This window comes from Manis javanica, chromosome 11 (assembly GCF_040802235.1).
Source record: "Manis javanica isolate MJ-LG chromosome 11, MJ_LKY, whole genome shotgun sequence".
NCBI lineage: Eukaryota > Metazoa > Chordata > Mammalia > Pholidota > Manidae > Manis > Manis javanica.
The window spans coordinates 78,549,724-78,574,581 of record NC_133166.1 but is presented as its reverse complement, the minus strand read 5'-3'; the positions used below and the strand labels follow the sequence as shown (position 1 = coordinate 78,574,581).

The following is a 24,858-nucleotide window of genomic DNA, read 5'->3' as shown; positions in this document are numbered from 1 at the left end:
ACTATGATTTTTGTCAAATGGTGAATTTTAAGATCCACCATCTCTTCTACATTTAGTTGAAAAATTCAACTAAAAAAAGAAGTTTTCTCTCCTATTTATTTGTTCATGTACATCAGTATGAACTCATAGAGTTCTATTTTACTCAATGGGTCATATTAAACGCTTGCAATTTTAAAATGTAGATATTTGATGAACAATTGGATAATGACTGGAAGAAGGATGAGCATGTAAACTTCTCCACTGCTGAAAAGTATCCCAGAAAGAGTGACTGCCTGTCACTTGCATCCCAATTTTTCCCTAGGTGCTGTGAACAACAGGAGTGGGAAGGCTGACCCTGGTGTCCTGGCTGTGTTCCAGGACTACATCAAACTGATGCCACTGGTTGCAGAAGCAAATCAAATGAATGAAGAGCTGAAAAAGGTAAGAGCTAGAAAATGGGGTAACGTCAGGCCCAGTAAGGAGCACAAGGCCTTCACTCCCACTGCCCCAAACTGGCTTGGTGGTATAGACCAGACAGAGGCATGGAGAGGGGAGGTGCTTTGCCCCAGACCCTGCAGTAAGCTAGTGACAGAGCCTCAGCCTACACCCAGGCCTTACCATCTCAGGCCTTGGCACCATTTCCTGAAATGTACAGAAAAGTTTTGAGAATAGTGCACAGAACTCTCATATGCAATGCTGGCCCACCACAGACCCCAGGACCCAGGACCCCAGAACAATACTTGCTTGCCAAACCACCCCATCCCAGATGGTCCTCCAGAGGGGCTTTCCTAGGTCCAGGCACCTTGATGGCTTTTATGCCAGAGAAGAGCTGGGCTGGAGTCAGTGCCTGTAGACACAGGATCCAGTCATCAGAGAACAACCAATGAGGTTCCAGGGTGTTGCTGAGACGTGCTGGGCTTGTCATTTCTCTTGGTGGAAATTCCAAGGAGCCAGAATAGGAGCATCTTTTAGAAAGCCTGGGTGTGGAGAGAGTGGAAAAGACGTGGAAAGATGGGGTAGGCCTAGTAATGCAGGATTGTGTAGTGAGGTTTTCTCTCACCAGGAGCTAAAAATGGAATTGAAAGTGAAGAATTTGACATTGTTGGATTCCAGGGGCTGTGACCTACGGAAGGAGGTCATGGTGAAGGTGACCAACCAGAGGACTCAGCGGGTGAGGCTGCCCGGGAGCGTGGCCTCCGCAGAGAGAGACAGAGAGCGAGAGAGCGAGAGAGCGAGCGAGAGAGCGCACTGCTGTTCTGAAGCAGGAGGTCTTCCGCTTTCCTCTCCTCCTGCCTGACAGCGTGTCTGTCCTTGGTGTCCTGACCTGTGCGACGGCTGGGGCCCCTCAGAGTGCCGGCTGCGCCCAGTGCCCCGTTGCAAGCCGCCCGCAGAGGCGATGCCCCAACCTCCCGGCGACCAGCCTCTCACTGAGCCAGGCGGCTGGGGCACTTTCGCCCCCTGGACGATCTGCTCTGCTGAGTGACTCGACTCACTGAGACTTCTCTGGTTTAACTTTTCTGCTCATTGCCCTCAAGTTGCCAGATTTTCTGTATTCAGTTTTTAACAACGTTTTTTAAATTGTGAAATACGACAGAGAAAAGACTACAAACTTCTATGCTCGTGTGGTACTGTAAACACCTGGGTACTCACTGTCCAGGTCAAGGGGCTTTGTTTGCATCTGCCGGGGACGGGCTGTGAGTATAACTGGCCCCAGGCCTTGCAAACCTGGCCAGGATCCTTCTGGAACTCACATGCTGGAGGCGGCTTCCCCTCCTTTCCCTCTGACCAGGGTGGAGGAAATGGGGGGCATTCTTAGTCCATTCAGACTGCTATAGCAAAATACCAAAAACAGGGGCTTAAATAACAAATGTTTATTTCTTAACAATTTCTGGAGGCTGACAAGATCATGAGCATGGCCTAGACAGATCCGGTGTCTGCTGAGAGCCCCTTCCTGGCTCATAGGCATCGTCCGGCTGTGTCCTTACGTGTGGAAGGGGCGGGGAGCTCTCTATGGCCCCTTTATAAGGCCGCTGATCCCACCACGAGGGGCATCCTCAGGACTTTAACCTTCCACAAAAGCCCACCTCCAAACACAATCACATTGAGGGTTAGGTTCCAACCCGTGAATTTTGGGGAGCATACATACCAAGCAGCATGTTTGATTCTGGCTCACCTCACATACCCAGTATAGCTCCCAAAGGTCTCAGGGTGATGGGGGAGGGCCTCCTGTGACACCCGCCCCCCAACTCTGGGGAGTCAGCCTCAATGTCTATGCCATGTCCTATGAGATCTCTGGAACTGAACCCTCAATGTGTGTGTGATTTTTTTTTTTTTTTGGCAAATGCCAAGAGAGCAAAGCTCTGGTGACCCAGTATTCCACACGCATCTCTGGGGTCACGTGTTCCCCCAAAATTTGGTTGGACAGTTTCCTACTGTCTTGTCATACCTTGCTTTAAGGAGATTTTTAAATGCTGCTTTCCATGTCACTTTTTTTATTGTTTATTTTGTATTATAGCTTAAGTTGATTTGAAAAATAGTTTATTCAGCCTTTTTATTGTTAGCAAAAGGGTTACCTGAATAACACAGCCTGGCATTACCAGAAACAGAAAGCAGGCTTGCGTTCTCAGCTGTTTTTGTTAGATATGTCATGTGGGAGAGCCGAGGACTGCTCCAGGATAGACCCACCGGGCTCTCGTCTAAGAGATTGTACACGAACAGATTTTATGATGATTTTTTTCTATTTTTCTTTATCATGCAGAAATTAATTTTACTGATCTGCCACTTGCAAGTAGTCTGTTTTCACCTTTTCAAAGTGATCTTCTATACTCTGGTTCTCTTCAGATCGCATAAATCTTTCACCTTTCAAGGTGACCTTCCTCTGAAATGCTGGTGGTAACTTCTGGTAGTTTCCTGGACCGTTTATGTATGAACTTGAAGGCTGTAGAATAGATCGCAGACAGTGGAAGTGGGTCTGAGGCAGACACCAAAGGCTCTTTCTCAGTGGAGGGTCTTGTACATGTTTGCCTGGGCTGCATGGACTGTGAATGCTGCCGCAGTCCTGGAGGAGGCAGCACCCATGGGTGGCTATGTGGCTGTCAGGAACAGGCAAGGGCCCTTGTGAGGCCTCGGCAGGGCATTCCTACCTGGCTATGCTGCCAGCTTGCAGCTACTTTTCAGCAGTACCTGCTTACCACCTTTTGCCTCAGCTGGATGGCACCTACTGGGCATACAGCCCCCCAGGGTGTGTCAGCACCGTTGTCCGAGCCTGACCCACAGTGCCTCGTTGACCTGCCAAGGGTGACATCAGTTTCATCTGCCACAGCCCAGTCATATTCCCATTATCCTAGTTTCCTGGACTAAAGGCCTTAAAAACACAGTCTGACCAGGATTCCTGCCCCATTCGGCTGCTGTACATGCCCCAGCCAGGCTCCCATCCATTTTTACAGCCCGCTGGCAGTAGAGTACTGAATTATCCACTCTGCTTGAGGCAACAGAAAAAGAGCAACGTCATTTTAGTGTCTGGAGAATGTCCTTCTTGTGCAGACACATGACACTCAGAATGCCCTGCCTCGGTTCTTGTCCAAGTTGCTCAGTGGAGTTGCCTGTTTTACCTGGTAACCACTTCCAATGTGACATTGAGGGCCAGGAGATTTTCTGTCTCACTGAGTCCCTCTATGTGACTTATGCTGAGCGACTCATGGAGAAATTGTTAGAGCAGCATTTGAAATCAAAGATTAGTGACCTAGCTCTGTGTTTTCAGGTGTGGATTTGGTCAAAAGCCAAGTTTATCAATAGGAAATTCCTAACAAAGGAACTTTACCAGCGCTTCCTCAATGAAGAAGACGGCCAGGAGAAGATAGCTCAGGAAGACGGTCCATTCTGGGACCCTGTCGAGGTCATCCACCTGGGCTCAGCTCACCTCTGGCTCCAGTCACTAGCCTACCGCATGAAGTTGGAGGAGCAGGTGGAGTTTCTGGACTGGGATGGGCTGGAGGAGGCAGTGCTGCATATCCACATGGCGCCCTGCTCCCCGACGGGGCTATGCGTGTTCCCCTCGCTCCATCATTCTGGTCTGTCAAACATAGAAAACTCATAGCAAGCCTGAGTTCTCCTGGAGGGGTGGTCAACTCGGCACCCTCGGGAGGTCATTATGAGACAAATGAAAGAGCTCACTCATGAGTGATTTGGCCTCATCAAATCTGACTTTTTGCCATAGCAGCCAAATCAGCTGACCTGGGATATTTAAAATGCCTGGTGAGGCCTGAGAACCAGAAGCAGAAAGCTGATTTTCTAGCTCAACCTTTTTCCATCCTTGGTACAGGTGCTGACCACTTCTTTGTTCCTTTTCTCGAGGTAGGGACTGAGGTGTCTTTGTTTCCTTATCTGGCCTTATTCTGTGTTGCCATCTGACTTCTGCGCGAACAGGTTCTTTCTTAACTCTACTCCATTACCTTCTACCTCCCAGGATATCTCATCTGTTTTCTCTCTTTAGGCCAAAGGCAGTTCAGGCAGTGTTTTACAGAAGCTAATGTCTCTTAGCAATTCTAAGCAAAGAGGCCATTCAGGGGGCGGGCATGGGGGTTGGGGGTGTCCTGGTCTGGGTGCCAGGGTCCTCATAGGCACCCAGGGCAAACTTTTCATCTTTCTGAAGAGGAAATAGGCTCAAGAAGGAGGAGAACTGCAAGGCCCTATGACCAAGAGGCCAAGCTGACAACCAGCTCATCTTTACTGAGAAACTCTAAGCAACTTTCTGATCACTTGGCCCCCTCAGGCTTCTAGGCACCTGAAGGTCATATTTCCCTATGCAAATTAATAAAGTGACATTCTAGTTTGTAGGTTTCAGCCTTTGTGAGTTCAGTTGATATGACAGAGGTCACCTTTTAGAAAGCTGTCCACATTGGTTTCTGAGCTTGTAGGCTTGAGGGCTCACTCTGGACTATGAAGAATTCACTTTTTTCTTGGTGCTTCTGGGCATCCAGCTGGCTTTCTCTGGGTGACAGTCCCTCTGTCCTCCTGGGAACCTACTTGAATTGTCAGTGCTAGTTTTTATTTATTGCATAAAGCTATTATAATCCTGTCTCCTCCTTGAGAAGGCCGTATGCTTCTTGAGTGAATTCTACAGCTGGTAATATTCCCTATCCTTCCTCGGTGGGCTTGGCAATCTCATAAGGAGTCTATTTTGATATCACCAAACATCCCAAGTTGCTTAGGCCCAGGCAAACCTGTGATCAGTTTTTACCTCTTCCATTTGTAGAGCGTGTGGTGAGGAGGATGTGGTTATTGACCCTTTGGAGCTGCTGGGCAAGGGCATGGATTTCCAGATGCACATTGTGCAGTGCCTTGGCACCAAGTGGCTAAAGGAAGATCCAGAGTGGGGCATGCAGGTGGGGCACCAGCCTGCCCTGCAAGGCTGCTATGCACAAACCACCTATCTCCTGGGTGCTCGTGCAAGGGAGTCTTTCCTTATTTTAAAAAGGGGTTTATTATGGAATTTCATTTCTCTGCTAGCTCAACCCGAAAATGACTATTTCCCCCAAACTGTTTAATAGAGAGAAGTCACACCTCCCTCCAAGTTGCTGGACTCTGATCCATGTGTATTGATCCTTCTAAGTGACTGAAGCAGTAGAGTCAGCAATTTCCTTATCAGAAGGAATATCCAGTAAACTATATTATCTAAGTAGAATGATGGTTGCTGGTTTTTTCCTTTGAGTTGGAAACAAAAGAACTGTAGTACAATGTGGCAGGGGCAATTTAAAATAAGTAGGCTAAAAATATATTGAGATAAAGCAAAAAAGAAGACTTTGAAGGACAAAACCCAAAATATCACACATGGGAAATGAACAATTTTAGATTATTTGAGGAGAAAGTACATATCAAAATCCATTTTTCTTTTTGTTAGACAGTTAATATTCATTAGTGATGAGACTCATGTTGAATAACACATGTTGGAAGCAGCAATCATGAGAATCAGTTATAGGTCATCTTTTATCCACTAACCAGTTCAGGCTCTAATTCTTTGGCTCATCTGATCCTTTTCTTTACAAATATGTCCCTTCTGGTTTTAAGCTGTGTTTTATGTTCTTTTCTCAGGTACAGAATGTATGATCTTCCAAAAACTTTATATACCAAGTGTGTATGGAAAATTCTGAATCCCCCCATTGAAGAGACTGTCCAACTTACAGCCTTACATGCATCTCAGGAGTTTCTGAATTATTTACAGACAAATACTCTCATTGTTGACTTATGAGGTCTTCAAGGTAATGTGCTGACTTCCTCTTTTGCATGGTACATTCTTTAATCAGATCTCATGTCACTCTATCTAGGACACAGAGGGAGTTGCGGAGGTAGGTGGATAGGGTCTTAACAGCCAAGAGCAGTCTTCCCTGGGTCCCTGGGTTCTCGTCCACAGCTGATGACCTGGTTTGAATCTCCTCACACACACGGGGGCTGGACAACTGAGGTGTTTTTCCCTGATGTCTCCCCCACACCACAGGATGCTGTGCCAGACAGAGCTGCTCCCAGGCAGACTTCATGTTCACAGGTGAAGGCCATGTCATGGTGGACACCAAGAACATTTCCAGGATACAGGTCAGGTGTGTACATTTACATGACATTAACATGGACATCACAGATAACTAAAAAATCTCAAGAGACCAGCTGCCTGCGGATCATCAGTGTTCCTTCCCCATAACACATGTTTTTTAATTTACTCCTGGGTACACTTCAGGGCTTAAACCTTGCTCACCACACCCCCACACCATCTACTTTTCTTGGGATATGTAAAAATTGCCAGTCTCAAAGGATATGCAAATAATCCAGCAAAAGGCTAAAACTGATGTGTTTTTTTGTAGATTACATCAACCCAGATACCAGAACTTTATCTGAAACAGCTCAAGTTAGAACAGGAGACGGAACTGCTCAGAAATATTAACAGGGAGATTTTGGGAAGATGGCAGTGTGAGTAGGACAGCAGAAATCTCCTCCCAAAACCATATATATTTTTGAAAATACAACAAATAAAACTACACTTAACAGAGAGATCAGAGGATACAGTACAACAGCCAGGCTACATCTACATCTGCGAGAACTCAGCATCACATGAAGGGGGTAAGATACAAGCCGTGGCCTGGCAGGACCCAAACACTCCCCACACCCCAGCCTACCAGTGGGAGGAGAGGAGTTGGAGCAGGGAGGGAGAGGGAGCCCAGGACTGCTAAATACCAAGCCCTAGTCATCCACACCAGGAGAGCAGACACACATTGCATGGTGTGTTGGATATTAGGAAAACGGAAAACTAAAATCTGAAAGCGGGTCCCCACAGCTGGCTCCCCCAGGATGAAGGAAAAGCAAGTGCTTTTTGAAAGTCTTAAAGGGACAGGGGCCTCACAGCTGGAGGGAATTGTCTCGGCACACTCAGCCAAGCAGCTGGGAATCCTGGGGAACTCCAGGCGCCCCAGCCCCCGGGGAGGCAATGCAGCCCTGCAACCCCTCACGGTGATAAGCAACCTGCCATTCATTCCCCCTCCCGTGTGGCCCCAGCAGAGCAGCCTGGGCACATCCGTGCCCACAGCAGCCGCTCAGAGCCTCCTCCCAGCACACAGCCACCCAGGCCAGACCTGGGGCTGCCACTGGCATGCAGCTGGCAGGGGCAGGGTGCAAAGGGGTGCTGTTCATGCAGGAGCACACACCCGGCATGCCTGCCTCTCCCCGCTCTGGGCTGCCCTGAGGTCTGCTCCCAATGTGTGGGTAACTGGCACAGGCAGTGGAGAAGAGCAGAGCAACCAGCAAGCAGGAAGGGACTTTGTTCTCCCAGCTAACACATGCGCTACCTGCCTATGACAACCTCTATCACCCTGAAAAGGCAGAAGAATTTGGTCCAATCCAGAATCACCCAGACAACCCCTGAGAGAGGCCCTGGGGAGACAGATTTAACCAATCCTCCTGAAAAAGAATTCAAAATAAAGGTCATAACCATGCTGACAGACCTACAGAGAAATATGCAAGAGCTAAAGAATCAAGTTGGGAGGGAGAATACAGAAAAAAAAACAATCTCTGGAAGGACTTAAGAGCAGACTGGATGAGGCGCAAGAGGCTGTTAATGGAATAGAAATCAGAGAACAGGAATACAGAGAGGCTGAGGTAGAAAGAAATAAAAGGATCTTCAGGAATGAAAGAATATTAAGAGAACTGTATGACCAATTCAAACAGAACAATATTCACATTATAGGGATACCAGAAGAAGAAGAAGAAGAGAGAGAAAGGGATAGAAAGTGTCTCTGAAGAAATAATTGCTAAAAACTTCCTCAAACTGGGGAAAGAAATAGTCTCTCAGATCATGGAAGCCCACAGATCTCCCAACACAAGGGACGCAGGGAGGACACACCAAGACACATAATAATTAAAATGGCAAATATCAAGGACAAGGACAAAGTATTAAATGCAGCCAGAGAGAGAAAAAAAGTTCACCTACAAAGGAAAACCCATCAGGCTATCATCAGACTTCTCAACAGAAACCTTACAGGCCAGAAGAGAATGGCATGATATATTTAATGTAATGAAACACAAGGGCCTTGAACCAAGAATACTGTATCCAGCACAATTATCATTTAAATATGAAGGAGGGATTAAACAAATCCGAGACAAGCAAAAGTTGAGGAATTTGCCTCCCACAAACCACCTCTACAGGATATTTTAAAGGGACTGCTCTAGATGGAAGTACTCCTAAGGCTAAATAGATGTCACCAGAGAAAACAAAACTACACCAAAGAAAGCACACCAACCAAATACTAACTAAAGGCAAAAAATAAAATCAACTATGCACAAAAACAATCAAAGGAAACACAAAAGAGTACAGATTAAAACACCTAACATATAAAGAATGGAGGAGGAGGAAAAAGAAGGGAGAAAAATAAAGAATCATCAGACTGTGCTTATAATAGCTTAATAAGTGAGTTAAGCTAGATGACTACATAGTAAAGAAGCTACCCCTAAACCTTTCATAACCACAAATCTAAAGCCTGCAATGGCAATAAGTACATCTTTCAATAATCACCCTTAATGTAAATGGACTGAATGTACCAATCAAAAGACACAGAGTAACAGAAGGGATAAAAAAAGCAAGACCCATCTATATGCTGCATACAAGAGACTCACCTCAAACCCAAAGACACACACAGACTAAAAGAAAAGGGATGTAAAAAGATATTTCATGCAAACAATAGGGAGAAAAAAGCAGGTGTTGCAGTAATTGTATCAGACAAAATAGACTTCAAAAAAAGAAAGTAACAAGAGATAAAGAAGGACATTACATAATGATAAAGGGGTCAGTCCAACAAGAGGATATAACCATTATAAACATATATGCACCCAAGAGAGGAGCACCAACATATGTGAAACAAATACTAACAGAATTAAAGGAGAAAATAGAATGCAATGCATTCGTTCTAGGAGACCAACACACCACTCACTCCAAAGGACAGATCCACCAGAAAAAAATAAGAAAGGACACAGAGACACTGAACAACACACTAGAAGAGATGGACCTAACAGACATCTACAGAACTCTACACCCAAAAGCAGCAGGATACACATTCTTTTTTTTTTTTTTTAGATAAGTATTTTTTATTGAAGGGTAGTTGACACACAGTATTACATTAGTTTCAGGTGTACAACACAGTGATTCAACGTTTATATACATGATAATTCTAGGTACCAGCTATCACCATACCAAGTTGTTACAATATTTTGACTATATTCCTTATCCCATACATTACATATTGGTTACTTATTTATTTTACAATTGGAAGTGTGTACTTTTTTTTTTTTTGTGAGGGCATCTCTCATATTTATTGATCAAATGGTTGTTAACCACAATAAAATTCTGTATAGGGGGGTCAATGCTCAATGCACAATCATTAATCCACCCCAAGCCTAATTCTCATCAGTCTCCAATCTTCTGAAGCATAATGAACAAGTTCTTACATGGAGAACAAATTCTTACATAGTGAATAAGTTACATGGTGAACATTACAAGGGCAGTCATCACAGAAGCTTTTGGTTTTGATCATGCATTATGAACTATAAACAGTTCAAATATGAATATTCATTTGATTTTTATACTTGATTTATATGTGGATACCACATTTCTCTCTTTATTATTATTATTTTTAATAAAATGCTGAAGTGGTAGATACAAGATAAAGGTAGAAAACACAGTTTAGTGTTGTAAGAGAGCAAATGTAGATGATCAGGTGTGTGCCTGTAGACTATGTGTTAATCCAAGCTAGACAAGGGCAATAAAACATCCACATATGCAGAAGATTTCTCTCAGAATAGGGGGGGGAGGTTCTAAGCCTCACCACTATTGATCCCCATTTTCTCACCTGATGGCCCCCCTGCAACTGTGCCTGTCTTAGGTTGTTCCTCCCTTGAGGAATCTTACCCGTCTCTGGCTAACCAGTCATCTTCCGGGGCCATACAGGGAAATGTTAAGTTGGTAAGTGAGAGAGAAGCCTTATTGTTTGAAAAGGTTAGCTTTTTACTTCTTTGCATATTTTATGCCCTGTGGCTTCTATGCCCAGCATTTGTCTTGAGGTGTCTTTACCACTTGGAAGAATTATGATACTCAGTAAATTCGATATGAGGCACGAATTCTACTTAAGGGTTATAATGAGGAAGGAAGAAGAAAAGTTATAGAAGTAGCAGGCGGAAGAAAACATGGGAAGATTGATTATTTCCTCGACATATCTTCTTGTAGAATAACTTCAGCATGTATAGGTTTTAAACTACTAATTAAATTGCACACACACATTAACATAATAGGAGTACAGTTACATAACCAAAGCATACCTGTAATTACCAGCCATCTGCAGTAGTATACACATTCTTAAGTGCACATGGAACATTTTCCAGAATGGACCACATACTAGGCCACAAAAAGAGCCTCAGTAAATTCAAAAAGATTGAAATTCTACCAACCAACTTCTCAGACCACAGAAGTATAAAACTAGAAATAAATTGTACAAAGAAAACAAAAAGGCTCACAAACATATGGAGGCTTAACAACATGCTCCTTAATAAGCAATGGATCAATGACCAAATTAAAATAGAGATCAAGCAATAAATGGAGACAAATGACAAAAACAGCATAAAGCCCCAAATTCAGTGGGATGCAGCGAAGGCAGTTCTAAGAGAAAGTATATAGCAATCAAGGCATAATTTAAAGAAGGAAGAACAATTCCAAATGAATAGTCTAAAGTCACAATTATTGAGATTGGAAAAAGAAGAACAAATGAGGCCCAAAGTCAGCAGAAGGAGGGACATAATAAAAATCAGAGAAGAAATAAATAAAATTGAGAAGAATAAAACAATAGAAAAAAAATCAATGAAACCAAGAGCTGGTTATTTGAGAAAATAAACAAAATAGATAAGCCCCTAGCCAGACTTATTAAGAGAAAAAGAGTATCTACACACATAAACAGAATCAGAAATGAGAAAGGAAAAATCATGACAGACTCCACAGAAATAAAAAAATTATTAGAGAATATTATGAGAATCCATATGCTAACAAGCTGGAAAACCTAGAAGAAATGGATAACTTCCTAGAAAAATATAACCTTTCAAGACTGACCAAGGAAGAAGCAGAAAATCTAAACAGACCAATTACCAGCAACGAAATTGAATCAATAATCAAAAAACTACCCAAGAACAAAACCCCTGGGCCAGATGGATTTACCACTAAATTTTATCAGATATATAAAGAAGACATAATACCCATTCTCCTTAAGGTTTTCCAAAAAATAGAAGAGGAGGGAATACTTCTAAACTCATTCTATGAAGCCAGCATCACTCCAATACCAAAACCAGGCAAAGACCTCACCAAAAAAAAATTATAAATCAATATCCCTGATGAACATAGATGCAAAAATACTTAACAAAATATTATCAAACTGAATTTAAAAATACATCAAGAAGAAGAATACAATTTAAAAATCCCAATGACCAAGTGGGATTCATCCCAGGGATGCAAGGATGGTACAACATTCAAAAATTCATCCACATCATCCACCACATCAACAAAAAGAAGGACAAAAACCACATGATCATCTCCAAAGATGCTGAAAAATCATTTGACAAAATTCAATATCCATTCATGATAAAAACTCTCAACAAAATGGGTATAGAAGGCAAGTACCTCAACATAATAAAGGTCATATATGACAAACCCACAGCCAATATCATACTTAACAGCAAGAAGCTGAAAGACTTTCCTCTAAGTTCGGGAACAAGACAGGGATGCCCACTCTCCCCACTGTTATTCAACATAGTACTGGAGGTTCTAGCCATGGCAATCAGACAAAACAAAGAAATACAAGGCATCCAGATTGGTAAAGAAGAAGTCAAATTGTCACTATTTGCAGATGACATGATATTGTGCATAAAAAACCCTAAAGACTCCACTCCAAAACTACTAGAATATCTGAATTCAGTAAAGTTACAGGATATAAAATTAATACACAGAAGTCTGTTGCTTTCCTATACATTAATGATGAACTAGCAGAAAGAGAAATCAGGAAAACAATTCCACTTATGATTGCATTCAAAAAGAATAAAATACCTAGGAATAAACCTAACCACAGAAGTGAAAGACCTATACTCTGAAAACTACAAGACACTCTTAAGAGAAATTAAAGAGGACACTAACAAATGGAAACTGATCCCATGCTCTTGGCTAGGAAGAATTAATATTGTCAAAATGGCCATCCTGCCTAAAGCAATCTACAGATTCAATACAATCCCTATCAAAATACCAACAGCATTCTTCAACAAACTGGAACAAATAGTTTTAAAATTCATATGGAACCACAAAAGACCCCGAATAGCCAAAGCAATGCTGAGAACGAAGAATAAAGTGGCGGGGATCTCGCTTCCTAACTTCAAACTCTACTACAAAGCCACAGTAATCAAGACAATTTGGTACTGGCACAAGAACAGAGCCACAGACCAGTGGAACAGAATAGAGACTCTAGACATTAACCCAAACATATGTGGTCAATTAATATACAATAAAGGAGCCATGGACATACAATCGGGAAATGACAGCCACTTCAAAGCTGGTGTTGGCAAAATTGGACAGATACATGTAAGAGAATGAAACTGGATCATTGTCTAACCCCATACACAAAAGTAAATTCGGAATAGATCAAAGACCTGAATGTAAGTCATGAAACCATAAAACTCTTAGAAAAAACATAGGCAAAAAAATGTCTTGGACATAAACATGAACAATTTCTTCATGAACATATCTCCCTGGGCAAGGGAAACGAAAGCAAAAATGAACAAGTGGGACTATATTAACCTGAAAAGCTTCTGTACAGCAAAGGGCACCATCAATAGAACAAAAAGGCATCCTACAGTATGGGAGAATATACTCATAAATGACAGATCTGATAAAGGGTTGACATCCAAAATATATAAAGAACTCACACACCTCAACAAACAAAAAGCAAATAATCCAATACAAAAATGGTCAGAGGAGCTGAACAGACAGTTCTCCAAAGAAGAAATTCAGATGACCAACAGATACATGAAAAGATGCTCCACATCGTTAGTCATCAGAGAAATGCAAATTAAAACCACAATGAGATATCACCTCACACCAGTAAGGATGGCCATCATCCAAAAGACAAACAACAACAAATGTTGGCGAGGTTGTGAAGAAAGGGGAACCCTCCTACACTGCTGGTGGGAATGTAAGCTAGTTCAACCATTGTGGAAAGCAGTATGGAGGTTCATCAAAATGCTCAAAATAGAAATACCATTTGACCCAGGAATTCCACTTCTAGGAATTTACCCTAAGAATGCAGCAGCCCAGTTTGAAAAAGACAGATGCACCCCTATGTTTTTTGCAGCACTACTTACAATAGCCAAGAAATGGAAGCAACCTAAATGTCCATCAGTAGATGAATGAATAAAGAAGATGTGGTACATATGCACAATGGAATATTATTCAGCCTTAGGAAGAAAACAAATCTTACCGTTTGGAACAACATGGATGGAGCTAGAGGGTGTTATGCTCAGTGAAATAAGCCAGGCAGATAAAGACAAGTATCAAATGATTTCACTCATATGTGGAGTATAAGAACAAAGAAAAAACTGAAGAAGCAAAACAGCAGCAGACACATAGAACCCAAGAATGGACTAACAGTTACCAAAGAGAAAGAGACTGGGGAGGATGGATGGGAAGGGAGGGATAAGGGTGAGGGGGAAGAAAGGGGACATTAGGAATAGCATGTATAGCATGTATAATGTGTAGGGGGGCACAGGGAGGGATGTGCAACACAGAGAAGACAAGTAGTGACTCTATAGGATCTTACTACAGTGATGGACAGAGACTGTAATGGGGTATGTCGGGGGGACTTGGTGATGGGGGGAATCTAGTAAACATAATATTCCTCATGTAATTGTAGATTAATGATACCAAAAAAAAAGTGAAAAAAAGAAATATTAACAGAGTCCTAAGGGAGGAAAACGTGCTTCTCAGAGAACCATTTGAGAAAATTGGTTCTAGTCATCAAGGTGAGAGGCCACTCAAGTCTGGGTTGTTTAGTTTTCCTCTATAAACTCCTACATTTGGGATGTGTATTTGTCTAATGTGTATTACTTTTTAATGAGTTCATCTATATTTTGTTTCATTTAAAAAACAAGGCAAAAATCTTTTGCCTTGTAAGATTTCTTTGGATAGGTCTGAATTGATGCCTGATAAAGGTTGACATAATAGAATGTCACTAAAGTAAATAAAAATATAGATACCTGGATAAATAGATGAAATAAATATTATCTTTTCTTGCTACATCAGCACATAAGCCTTCCAGTGCCCTGAAGGTAACTGGGATGACAGCTTAACTTCCAGCAGCCAGACAGCTTAACCAAGTGCACCCTCAGCAAGCCAGCTGGGACAGAGTTTGCCAGAGCTCTTAAGGTGCTCTACCAAAGCGTGAACGTGGCAAGAGACCAGTTTCTCAGACTGAGGCATTGTAAACCTCTTGTAAGTAGCCAGAATCCAGGGAGCAAAAGGAATCTCCACTAGGTTTAGGCATTTGCTGTAACTGCCTTCCCTGAGTTGGGAGTGGGGGGTGCTGAAGCAGAAGAGCAGGCCGAGGCTGTAACAGTGAGTCTATCTCTGGGCACCCATCTTTCCTCCCACTTTTTTATTTTGATGTACAGCTGGCTGGTTCCAGGCAGCCATGGCCACTGCCGATTGATGTTCATGAACTCTGTGGCACAGAATATCCCAGAAATGCAAGTTTGGTTTATTGTGATAAAATGAAATAAATGTAATTCATGACATTAAGATCTTATAGGAGAAAAATCATGATTCCTGCCATAGATGCAGAAAAAGCATGTGATAAAATTCAGCATCCTACCATAGTAAAAACTCTTAGCAAACTTGGAATAAAATGGACATTCCTCAGTAAACAAATAAACAGTGAATATGATGCTTAATGGTTGATCACGTCACACTTTCCCGCTCACACGAGCAAGAAGCTGGGGATGTCAACTTGCTTCCCTTCTGTTTGACCTTGTACTTCAGGTTCTACCCAGTGCAGCATGGCAAAAAAAGACAAGGTATAAAGATTGGAAAGGTAATAGCAACAATAGTATATATTTCTATGACTTACTAGTGCTTTACAGTCACTGATTCAGTTCTGACAGCACCTAAGTGTGGTGGGCACTGAAAGGAAAGGAGCGACACACAGCAGCAATTCACTGGAGAAATCCGCTTTAGTGGGGAAAGGTGCTGGGTTATATAGGAAGGGGCATGGGGTGATTGTGGTGTTACTTCTATGGGGCTGGTGGCTATTGGCTAGGTGCTGGGATTGGGAGGGGGGTGAGAGGTGATTGAGCTTCAGGTGGCGCCGGTGGGAACCGAGGACCCCGAAGAGAAGCCAGAAGTTCGCCATCTTACTGGTGGGGGCCCTTCATTCCCCCCTTTCTCCTCTATGGGGTTGTGGACGTTGCTTTCTCTCTGGCTGCTTCCTGCTGAACAGGGGCGGAGAAGGGAGTGAGGGCTTGAGGATTGGGAGGAAAGGGTTGATAGGACTCCCCGCAGTAAGGACGAGTAGATGTGGACTTTTTCAGGTTTGGAAATCAATGAAGGTTCCCTGTAACCATAGGTTGAGGACCTGTTGATTCCAATGGTGCCAAGAGGATATGGGTGTCAGGAGCCAGGCGTCTGTGGCCATTGTTTCCAGGAACAGTTTCCAGCGGAGAGAGGGGTCCATCTCAGCGTGTGGTGAGGAGGTCACCTGAGGGTGAGGGATCTTCTGTGGCCAGAAGCTGGTAGTTCCTGAGTAAAAGCTGGTTGAAAGCTTGATTAGAGATTTTTCCGACTTGGGATTTGATGAACTTTATTATACAGGGTAAGAAGAGACAGGCGAGAAGAATGATTATTATGGGGCCTGCAATGGGCCAGACCCAGGTAAGGAGGGGATTTGTTAGTATTGAAGAGAATGGGTTGGAATTGGAAGCAGAGTGGAGGCTGGAGGCAAGGTCGGTGAGTTTGGTAATGTTAGTTTCTACAATGCTGGATTAAGGGGGCATGCAGGTGCCGCCCTTCTCAGCTGTAAGCAGATCTAAGGCCCGCTGGTTTTGAAGGGTGATCTTAGCTAGCGAAGTGACCTGTCTTTGGAGAGAGACTAGGGAATCAGCAGTGGATGTCAGGGCTCCCTCAAGTTTGGCGTTGAGATCTCTAATTGCCCATAGAGAGTGACCCAAGGCTCCTCCCGAAAACCCTGCCCCAATGGCTGAAGTGGTCAAAGAGATACCAACTATGATGGGAAGGAAAGCAGCCCTTTTTGTGCGTGAGGGCAAAGGAGGTTGGAGCTCAAGAAATTCTGCCATGCTGTAAAGTGTAAACTGTGGGATTAGGGTGACGAGAATGCAGGGTGTATTGGAGTTGGGAGACAGTGAGTTGAAAAGACTGCCATTACACCAAAAGAAGTGTCCCGGTTGTGCAAAAGTCTTAGAGCTGGAGGTAGGGGTGTAGATAGAGAGGCAGTGAAGTGCGCTGGAGGGGGGTGGAGTTGGGCCTACACAGTGGTGGATGGTGAGATTATCTGCGTATTCTGGTTCCCATAGGGGTATGTCTGCCAGGGGGCGGAGGGGTTGTCCTTCTGCATGGAAAGAGTAGTTGGAAATATTAAGGGGCACGGCGGCCAGCAGTGGGCGCTGTAGTGATGCGCACAAGAAACAATTGGCGGTGTTGAGGGTGTGGTTGAGAAAGATGGTGGTGTCTTGAATGAGCTGTAACCAAGAGTAGGAGGAATAAGAAGGTGAAGAGGCGCCGTCAAGTGTTTGGATAATGACTTTTTCGGAATGTCTGCTATCTGATGCAACTTGAGAGATCTGGGAGTGAGAGGGAACATACTCTTGAGAGATATGAAGGGTACTGTGGGGGGTCGAGGACCCCCCGTAGTAAACTGAGGCTGTGACTCTGGCGGCCCATTGAGAGTCCCAGGGATCTGGGATTGATAAGGAGAATGAGCCGTTGGGATATTTCATGAAATGGTTGGAGGAGTAATACTGTGGGTACTGGAAGTTACCCATCTAGTGAATGGCGCAAGACCAGTAGGGACATCCCCCGTAGGTGTCTTGCCATCGCCTGCAATAGGCTTGTCTTTGGTCATAGAGGAAGCAGAGGGAGGGAGAATAAAGGTAGCTGTTAGTGAACACTTCAGTGAAGGGAGGAAAGTGGAGGTATAAAGGCTCAGAGCAGCTTTTCAGAGGGCAGTCTGATGTGGCAATGAGGGCAGTAACTTTTGTTTGATGCTGTGTGTAAGTATGTCTGACTTTGAATCGCAATACAAAGGAGTCTGGGGTAGCAGGGAAGACAATAGGAATGAGGAAAAAAAGTGAGAGAGCAGTAAAGGAAGAAAAAGTCATGATTTGGGTATGGATGGCAAAGGGGGTGAACAGGATTTTGGAGGAAAGAGGACAGTAAGGTGAGGAGTCTGGAGGGAGGGAGAGTCTGTAAACTTTTGTAGGTTAAGAGATCTTTTAGGTGATGTGGGGACAGAATGGTAAGGGGTGCCCCGAATGTTAGTTTATGAGCTTCTTTCTGCAAGAGCTGCCTAGCGGCTAATGCTCGTAGGCAGGGGGCCCATCTCTGAACTGTGGGGTCTAATTGCTTGGAGAGATAAGCTACTGGGGCAAAGGATGGGCCATAATATTGGCCTAGGACTCCTAGAGCTTGACTGGACCTCCCATGAATGTATAATGAGAAGGGTTTTGACAAATCAGGGAGATGGAGAGCTAGGGCTTTCACAAGGGCTTGATGGAGCTTAATGAAGGAGTGTCAGGGTGAGGATGATAATGGTTCTTCAGGGGGGCCCTTGCTGAGGTCGTATGGGGTCTTGCCAACAGGGAGAAGTTAGGGATCCATTCTCTAAAATACCCAGCCAGGCCTAGAAAGGAAAGGATTTCTGTCTTGGTTTTGGGAACGGGCAGGTCAGAGAGGAGTCATTTTCTGTCTAAGGTAATGGACTTTCTTTGTTGAGACAGAAGGAATCCATGGTAAGTGACAGAAGGGGAAGAGATCTGAGCTTTGATGGGGGATACCCGGTAACCTCTGGAAGCTAGAAGGTTAAGTAGAGAGGCAGTGTCAAGTTGAGACTGTTCCCATGAGGGACTGCAGAGTAGAAGATCGTCTACATATTGTAATAAAGTGGACTCAGAGTGATCATGATGAAATGTTTGAGGTCCTGAGCTAGGACTTGTCCAAAAATATGGGGACTATCTCAGAAGCCTTGTGGCAAAACTATCCAAGTGAGTTGTTCAGAATGTCTCGTGCATGGGTCCATCCAGGTGAAGGCGAAAAAATCTTGGGAGGAGTGGTCCAGAGGGATAGAAAAAAATGTGTCCTTGAGATCTCGGACTGAGAAGTGGGATGCTGAGGCAGGGATCTGCGATAAATGGGTGTATAGATTTGAACTAAGGGATGGATAGGGACAACAGCCATGTTGATGAGGCGAAGGTCTTGGACAAGGCAGAAAGATCCATTGGTTTTTTTAACAGCTAATATGGGGGTATTAAATGGGGAGTGAGTGGGTCTGAGGTAATTTTTGTTTAAGAGATCTTGAATGATGGGTTGGAGGCCTATGAGGGCTGAAGTGGTTAGGGGGTATTGGGCCTGACAGATATACTGAGAGGGGTCACATAATTTGATAGAGGCAGGGGGACATAGGGCCACGGAGGGGCTTGTAATGTCCCAAACTTTGGGATTTACAGGGTGTATGAGGGTAGAACCGGAGCTTTCATTGGGTACAGGGGGGTCGTCAGCTATGAGGGCCATCAGAAAGGGAGTACTGGGGGCTGTGGGAGTGGATATAGTTATGGAAACATGGAGGAGAGAAAGGATGTCCCGTCCTAGTAAAGGGATGGGACACTGGGGCATAACCAGGAAGGAGTGGGAGAAAGGTATGGGATTGTCTTGGATTGTACATAAAAGGGGGGGGGGATTAATGGGAAAATCTGTTTACCTCCTGCCCCAACTATAGGAGTAATGGCTGGCGTGGTAGGGCCCAGGTATTCTCGCAAGACTGAGAAGGTGGCTCCTGTATCTAGGAGGAAGGAGATGGGGCGACCGTCTACTGTTAAAGTAACCCTGGGCTCCTGTTTGGTGATGGAAATGGTCGGGCGAGAAGCCCCCGGGCCCCGTCAATATTCTTCTGTCAGCCCCACTATGGCGGGCTTAGGATGGGGGTTGTTCGTCCAGCCTCCCCTTCTGGTGGTTCGGCAATCAGACCCCCAGTGGGCCATTTTGTGGCATCTGGGGCATGGGGTGGTAGGAGATCTGGGGGAGGGGCATTCCCTTGACCAGTGTCCCTCTTTTCCACACTTGAAACAAGCTCCTGGGGGGGGCTTGTTTGTAGAGGGGCACCCAGGTTGTGGTTTTATCAGCTGGGCCAACATTTGGAAATTGGCCTGATCAGCCTTTTGTTTATGGCGTTCTTTCTCCTCCTCCTGGTTATGGAAGACTTTAAAGGCCACTGTTAGGATCTCAGTCTGTGGGGTAGCGGGGCCCTGTTCTAACTTTTTGAGTTTAGCTTTAATGTCGGGGTAGCTTTGAGCTAGGAAGTATGTCATAAGGACATGTCTTCCTTCAGGTGTTTCTGGGTCCAGGATGGTATACTGTAATAGGGCTTGAGTGAGTCTAAGAACTCAGAGGGGATTTCGTCTCTCTTTTGAATTATGTCTTGGAGCTTTTGAAAATTGACTACTTTACGAGCTGCCTTTTTCAGACCTGCTATTAAGCAGGAGGCAAAAATATCTCAAGAGTGGAGACCCATGGCGGTGTTATAATCCCAGTGTGGGTCTTGTTTGGGGACAAGTTGGGCTTGTCCTCTAGTTGGGCTAAATCTCCTAGGGAGAAAGAGATGTGAACGCGCATGCTGCCTTTGGATCCTGCTACTTCCCAGAGGGGGGCAATAATTTTGGGAGGCTCTTGGGACTGAGTCTGAGGGGGACTGAAGGGTTCTGGCTCAGTCTGTGGGGGAGTGACGCGGTCTAGCCATGCCTAGTCGAGCAGGTCCTGAAGTGCAGAAGGGGGGCAAAGAAAATAAAGAAAGATAGAATCAGACCCACATGTTGCCAGCCTGCAGCCCAGCTGCTTGCCTCTGCTGCTTTAGTTAGGCTTGAACTCATGACTGAGGTTCAGAGTCCCATGCTCTACTAACTGAGCTACAGCAGGGCTCCAGTTAATTGCTTATGAAATCTGTAAACAGAATGTTCTTTGTTCTCCATTCCTGCCACATCGGCAAGTGGGGGGAAGGGCATAGCTAGAAGCAGGGGCGGTGTTTCTACACATCTTCAAGGTCTCCCTATTTTCAGAGTGAAGAGTCTTGGCTCATCTTCGAGGACAAGATATGTTTTTGTGGACAGATAACTTCCAAGGACTGCACCGGTTGTTCTCTAGCTTGTGCTTTCCCATGCTGCGTTCAGACATGGGGGAAGGTGCTTTCCCATTCTCCCTACAAACATGTGAGAAGACAAAGGCGGTCCCTAACAGGGGAGAAACAGGTGATGAGGGCAAAGACGGAGGAGGCCCCCGGGACCTAGTTAAAGGGGGGCTGAAAGGCTCAGGCTTAATCTGCAGGGAATGAAGGTGGAGGAGGTGAGATGGGGGAGGAGATGGTGGGGAAGGAAGGGAGAAGGGCTGTTGTAGGAGAAGAAGGGGAAGGGAGTGAACGGGAGGCTTCTGCAGGGGTGGCGGCTTGCAGGCTAGGAGAACTTGGGAGGGGGCGGGGAGAGGAGGAGGCGGAAAGCTTCGATATAGGGAATCTCCTTCCATTTTTTCAGGCGCTGGCAGTAGTTAAAAAGATCGCGAGTGATGTTAGGATCAAGAGTTCCCCCTGCGGGCCATTGGTTGTTATTGTCTAGGGGGTATGTCGGCTAATCTTGGGAGCAATATTTACGGAGAAGTTTTGGTTTTATATCAGGCGTCAGGGAGAGGGTAGCCAGATGCTTAAGCAGGCATTCAAGAGGTGAACTTTCAGGGAGGGATGAGGAGGCTCCCATGGCTAAAGGACAGAGAAGGAGACAAACAGGGGAAGACGAACAGAGATCCTCGGACTGGAAGCAGACCACAAGGAGACAAAGGGCGTCCCCGATGATCCTTGGTGGTCTGCGGAAACTCGTATACGAGTCGGAATTTCTTAGGAAGTGTGGGTCGTCACCCAGACTTCCCTAAGAAGGCAGAGTGCCGGAGTCACGAGGTACCTAGCGCTAGGCGTTTTCGGCGGACGGAGCAGAAGGAGGAGGGGGGGAAAGGGAGCGTTCTCATCCACAAAGGAGTCACCTCATTTATGGCTGTTGGAGGGGGGTGCCTGAGAGTCGGCCGCAGCCGTGAAGGCCTGAGGCGGGGATTTATGACTGTCGGAGGAGGGGCCTGAGCGTCCGCCGCAGCCGTAAAGGCTTGAGGCGGGGATTTATGGCTGTTGGAGGAGGGGCCTGAGGGTCCGCCACAGCCGTGAAGGCCTGAGGCGGGGAGAGTTCCCTCCTCATCCCCGAGCGTCAGGGCCTTGCCGGACGATCACTGTCAATGGTACTGCGATAGCTCGGGGGAGAGTGGCCCACTCCGGGGGGAAAACTTACCTAAAGGCCAGAGAGGAGTGGTGAGTGTGATGAGCCAGCGCCGGAAAAAGAGGACGAGGGCAAGCTGCTGCTGGTGTCGGGGGGAAGACGGGGCCCAGTTGGGGTGTCCTGTCTCCCGGGTTTCGGCACCAATGAAAGGAAAGGAGCGACACATAGCAGCAATTCACCGGAGAGTTCCGCTTTATTAGGGAAAGGTGCTGGGTTATATAGGAAGGGGCATGAATTGATTTGAGGTGTCACTTCTACGGGGCTGCTGGCTGTTGGCTAGGTGCTGGGATTGGGAGGGGGGCGAGAGGTGATTGGGCTTCAGGTGGCGCCGGCAGGAACTGAGGACCCCCGAAGAGAAGCCGGAAGTTTGCCATCTTACTGGTGGGGACCCTTCACTTATGGCCTCTGCTGGCAACTTCCAAAGGCAGCTTTCCAGCCAGAGGGAGAACCACCGGGCACTGCTTCATGCACACACATTTTATTCCAATGATGTGCGTCTACTAGTAACTATCTTTCTTATTTTTTAGGAAGATGATCAAATGCTTCGATAATTTGTGCACCAACAGTCACAAATGTTAAAGGACTTTGGGGACCTACTTGAATCCAGCTTGTGGAAACTGAAAAATGTGGCTCAGATAGTGAAAAAGAAGAGAATGTTTACTGCATATGAACAGCTAGGGTGCGTTGCTGACACACTTGAGCTTTGAGTGGCAAAGATCATGTGCAGTAATGAGCTTAATTAACATGGATACCAGAGCTGAATTGTGGACTCAATTTACTAGACCCACTTCCCACGAAATCTATTTCTTCTACCATTGTAAAGCAAAACTTATCTCCAATTTGATTTGAAATCATGTAAAAATGGGTCTGTATCCAGGCTGAAGGTGAGGTGGGAGATATCTGGCAGCTCTGAGCTCTGTGGGAATGGGAATAGTACTTATGGCAGATGGTTAACAAAATAAAGGAATATAAAGTGGTTAGAACACTGCCTGGCACATAGAAGCAACTGATAAGCATTTGCCATTGATATTTTTACAGTAAACTGTTTGACTTCAAATAAACTTCTTGCTGTCAGACCTGAGACAACGGTTATTTCATGCCCTTCATTTTGTATTGTTGCTCTGAACACATTTGATATCCTATCTCCACTTACTTTCTGTCCTCACGGGTTTATTTGAGATGCATGCAATGCCCCAGGGAGTGCTAGTGCCTGTACCCTGGCACCCAGTTGGGTGCAGGCTGTTGAGATCACCAGGAGTTAGTCCATCTCAAAGGATCTTGATTCCACAAAGCATTGATGGAGGGGCCTCAGTTGTGGACTGACAAGCAGTGAATACTCTGGTGGGGAAAGGCTGTAAAGAAACCTTTTGTGGCTAAAGACAGACTCCTAATAGCAAAATAGTGGTAATAGTAATACTACTTACTAATTTAAGTGCTTAACATCTGTTAGCTCATTTACTTCTCACCGTGTTTTTGAGTTTGGCACTAGTATTTCCCCTATTTTGAGGCTTTAGAGATTAAAAAAACAGGGTTTGTCTAGGCCACTGAGTAAGCAGCGGGCTGACTTAGAAACTGAATTCCTAACACTGGGGGCCTGCTGCCTTCGTGCAGCACTGTCCCAGGGAAAGGCTGGACTGGTATGTGTAAGAAACCAGAAGGAGGAAACAGAGGGGACAACACCAATCCTTGCTCCCTAAAATGTGAATTCAGGAAATCAAATGGGAAGACACTGAAATTCTACTGCAGGAGAGGCTACCAATGTTCCAAAAGGTAGTCTCCCTGGGAAGGTGGGAAATCCGGACTGATGATTTCAACTTAATACCAGGGCCTGAGGGCTTAAGCAGGAGGCCTGGGTTTTGCATGCAGCTCAGGTCCTGATGGAGCGTACAAACATGCCCGAACAACCACCTGCAAGCCGGAGCCCAGATGTGGAGCTCTGCCTGGCAATGGCAGGGACAAGGGTCAGTGAAGCAGCATGGAATCCTGTAAAACCTGTCAGGGAGGCCACAGGAGACAAGAAGGGCTTCTTCCTCTTTGAGCCTCAAAGTTCTTAGACAATTTGCAGAAAGAGTATTACTTGCTTCAAGTGGGTAATATATTTTCTGCAAATGAGAGCAAGTGGAGATTTGTGAGGTTTAAAAGACAATTAGTGTGAGACATCAGCTGTGTTTCAAACTGGAGGCAGGGTCATGCAGGCTGTAGACATCAGTGGCAATGGTAGGGCAGAGTACAGCAGACACTGCAAAGCTGGAAAGAACACTTCTACAACATGCGGCCTCCCTGGTGGCTCCCAAATGCTGAAACAGGACTCCTGGCCCCAACCTCCAGCCTCCTGAAGGCACGCTGCTGGGCCTGCTGGGGAACATGTTGTCTTGTGATGCTGATTTGCAGCTGGCCATGACATCTGTCGCTCCTGTACATTTTTCTGATTTTAGTAATGAAAAAAACTTCTCTAAGTCTCCACAAATGAGTGCACAGCTGAGACCAGATCCCAACTGCGCCAGGACAGAGGAAGCAAAGTTAGGATGAACGGCACTACCACCATGAATTGCCCTCTTCAATTAGATGCCCTCTGTCTTCTGCACAGGCAGTATAGAACCATCCGCCAACACAAGTAACATTTCTATCTGTCAGGCTCCTCTCTGAGGAACAGAAATTTCTTAATGCAGTAAAGAGGCTGTCCTCTTTACATACAAACAGCACAGAGTATGACATGTATGTTTATTACAGGCTTATTAC

The 24,858-nt window shown here is 45.2% G+C and overlaps 1 protein-coding gene across 1 annotated transcript in view; it reads left to right on the top strand.

Moving 5' to 3' along the window:
• LOC108390459 (kinesin-like protein KIF28P) overlaps positions 1–23,133 on the top strand; it is a 49,060-nt gene extending 25,927 nt beyond the window's left edge. The window contains 10 exon segments of the mRNA XM_073217728.1: positions 302–420; positions 1,043–1,150; positions 3,740–4,022; positions 5,236–5,368; positions 6,070–6,236; positions 6,473–6,567; positions 6,831–6,936; positions 14,891–14,936; positions 14,938–15,025; positions 22,647–23,133. Of these exon segments, the coding sequence (XP_073073829.1) occupies positions 302–420; positions 1,043–1,150; positions 3,740–4,022; positions 5,236–5,368; positions 6,070–6,236; positions 6,473–6,567; positions 6,831–6,936; positions 14,891–14,936; positions 14,938–15,025; positions 22,647–22,826 (1,325 nt within the window). The 3' untranslated portion in view covers positions 22,827–23,133.
• Positions 23,134–24,858: the final 1,725 nt, after the last annotated feature.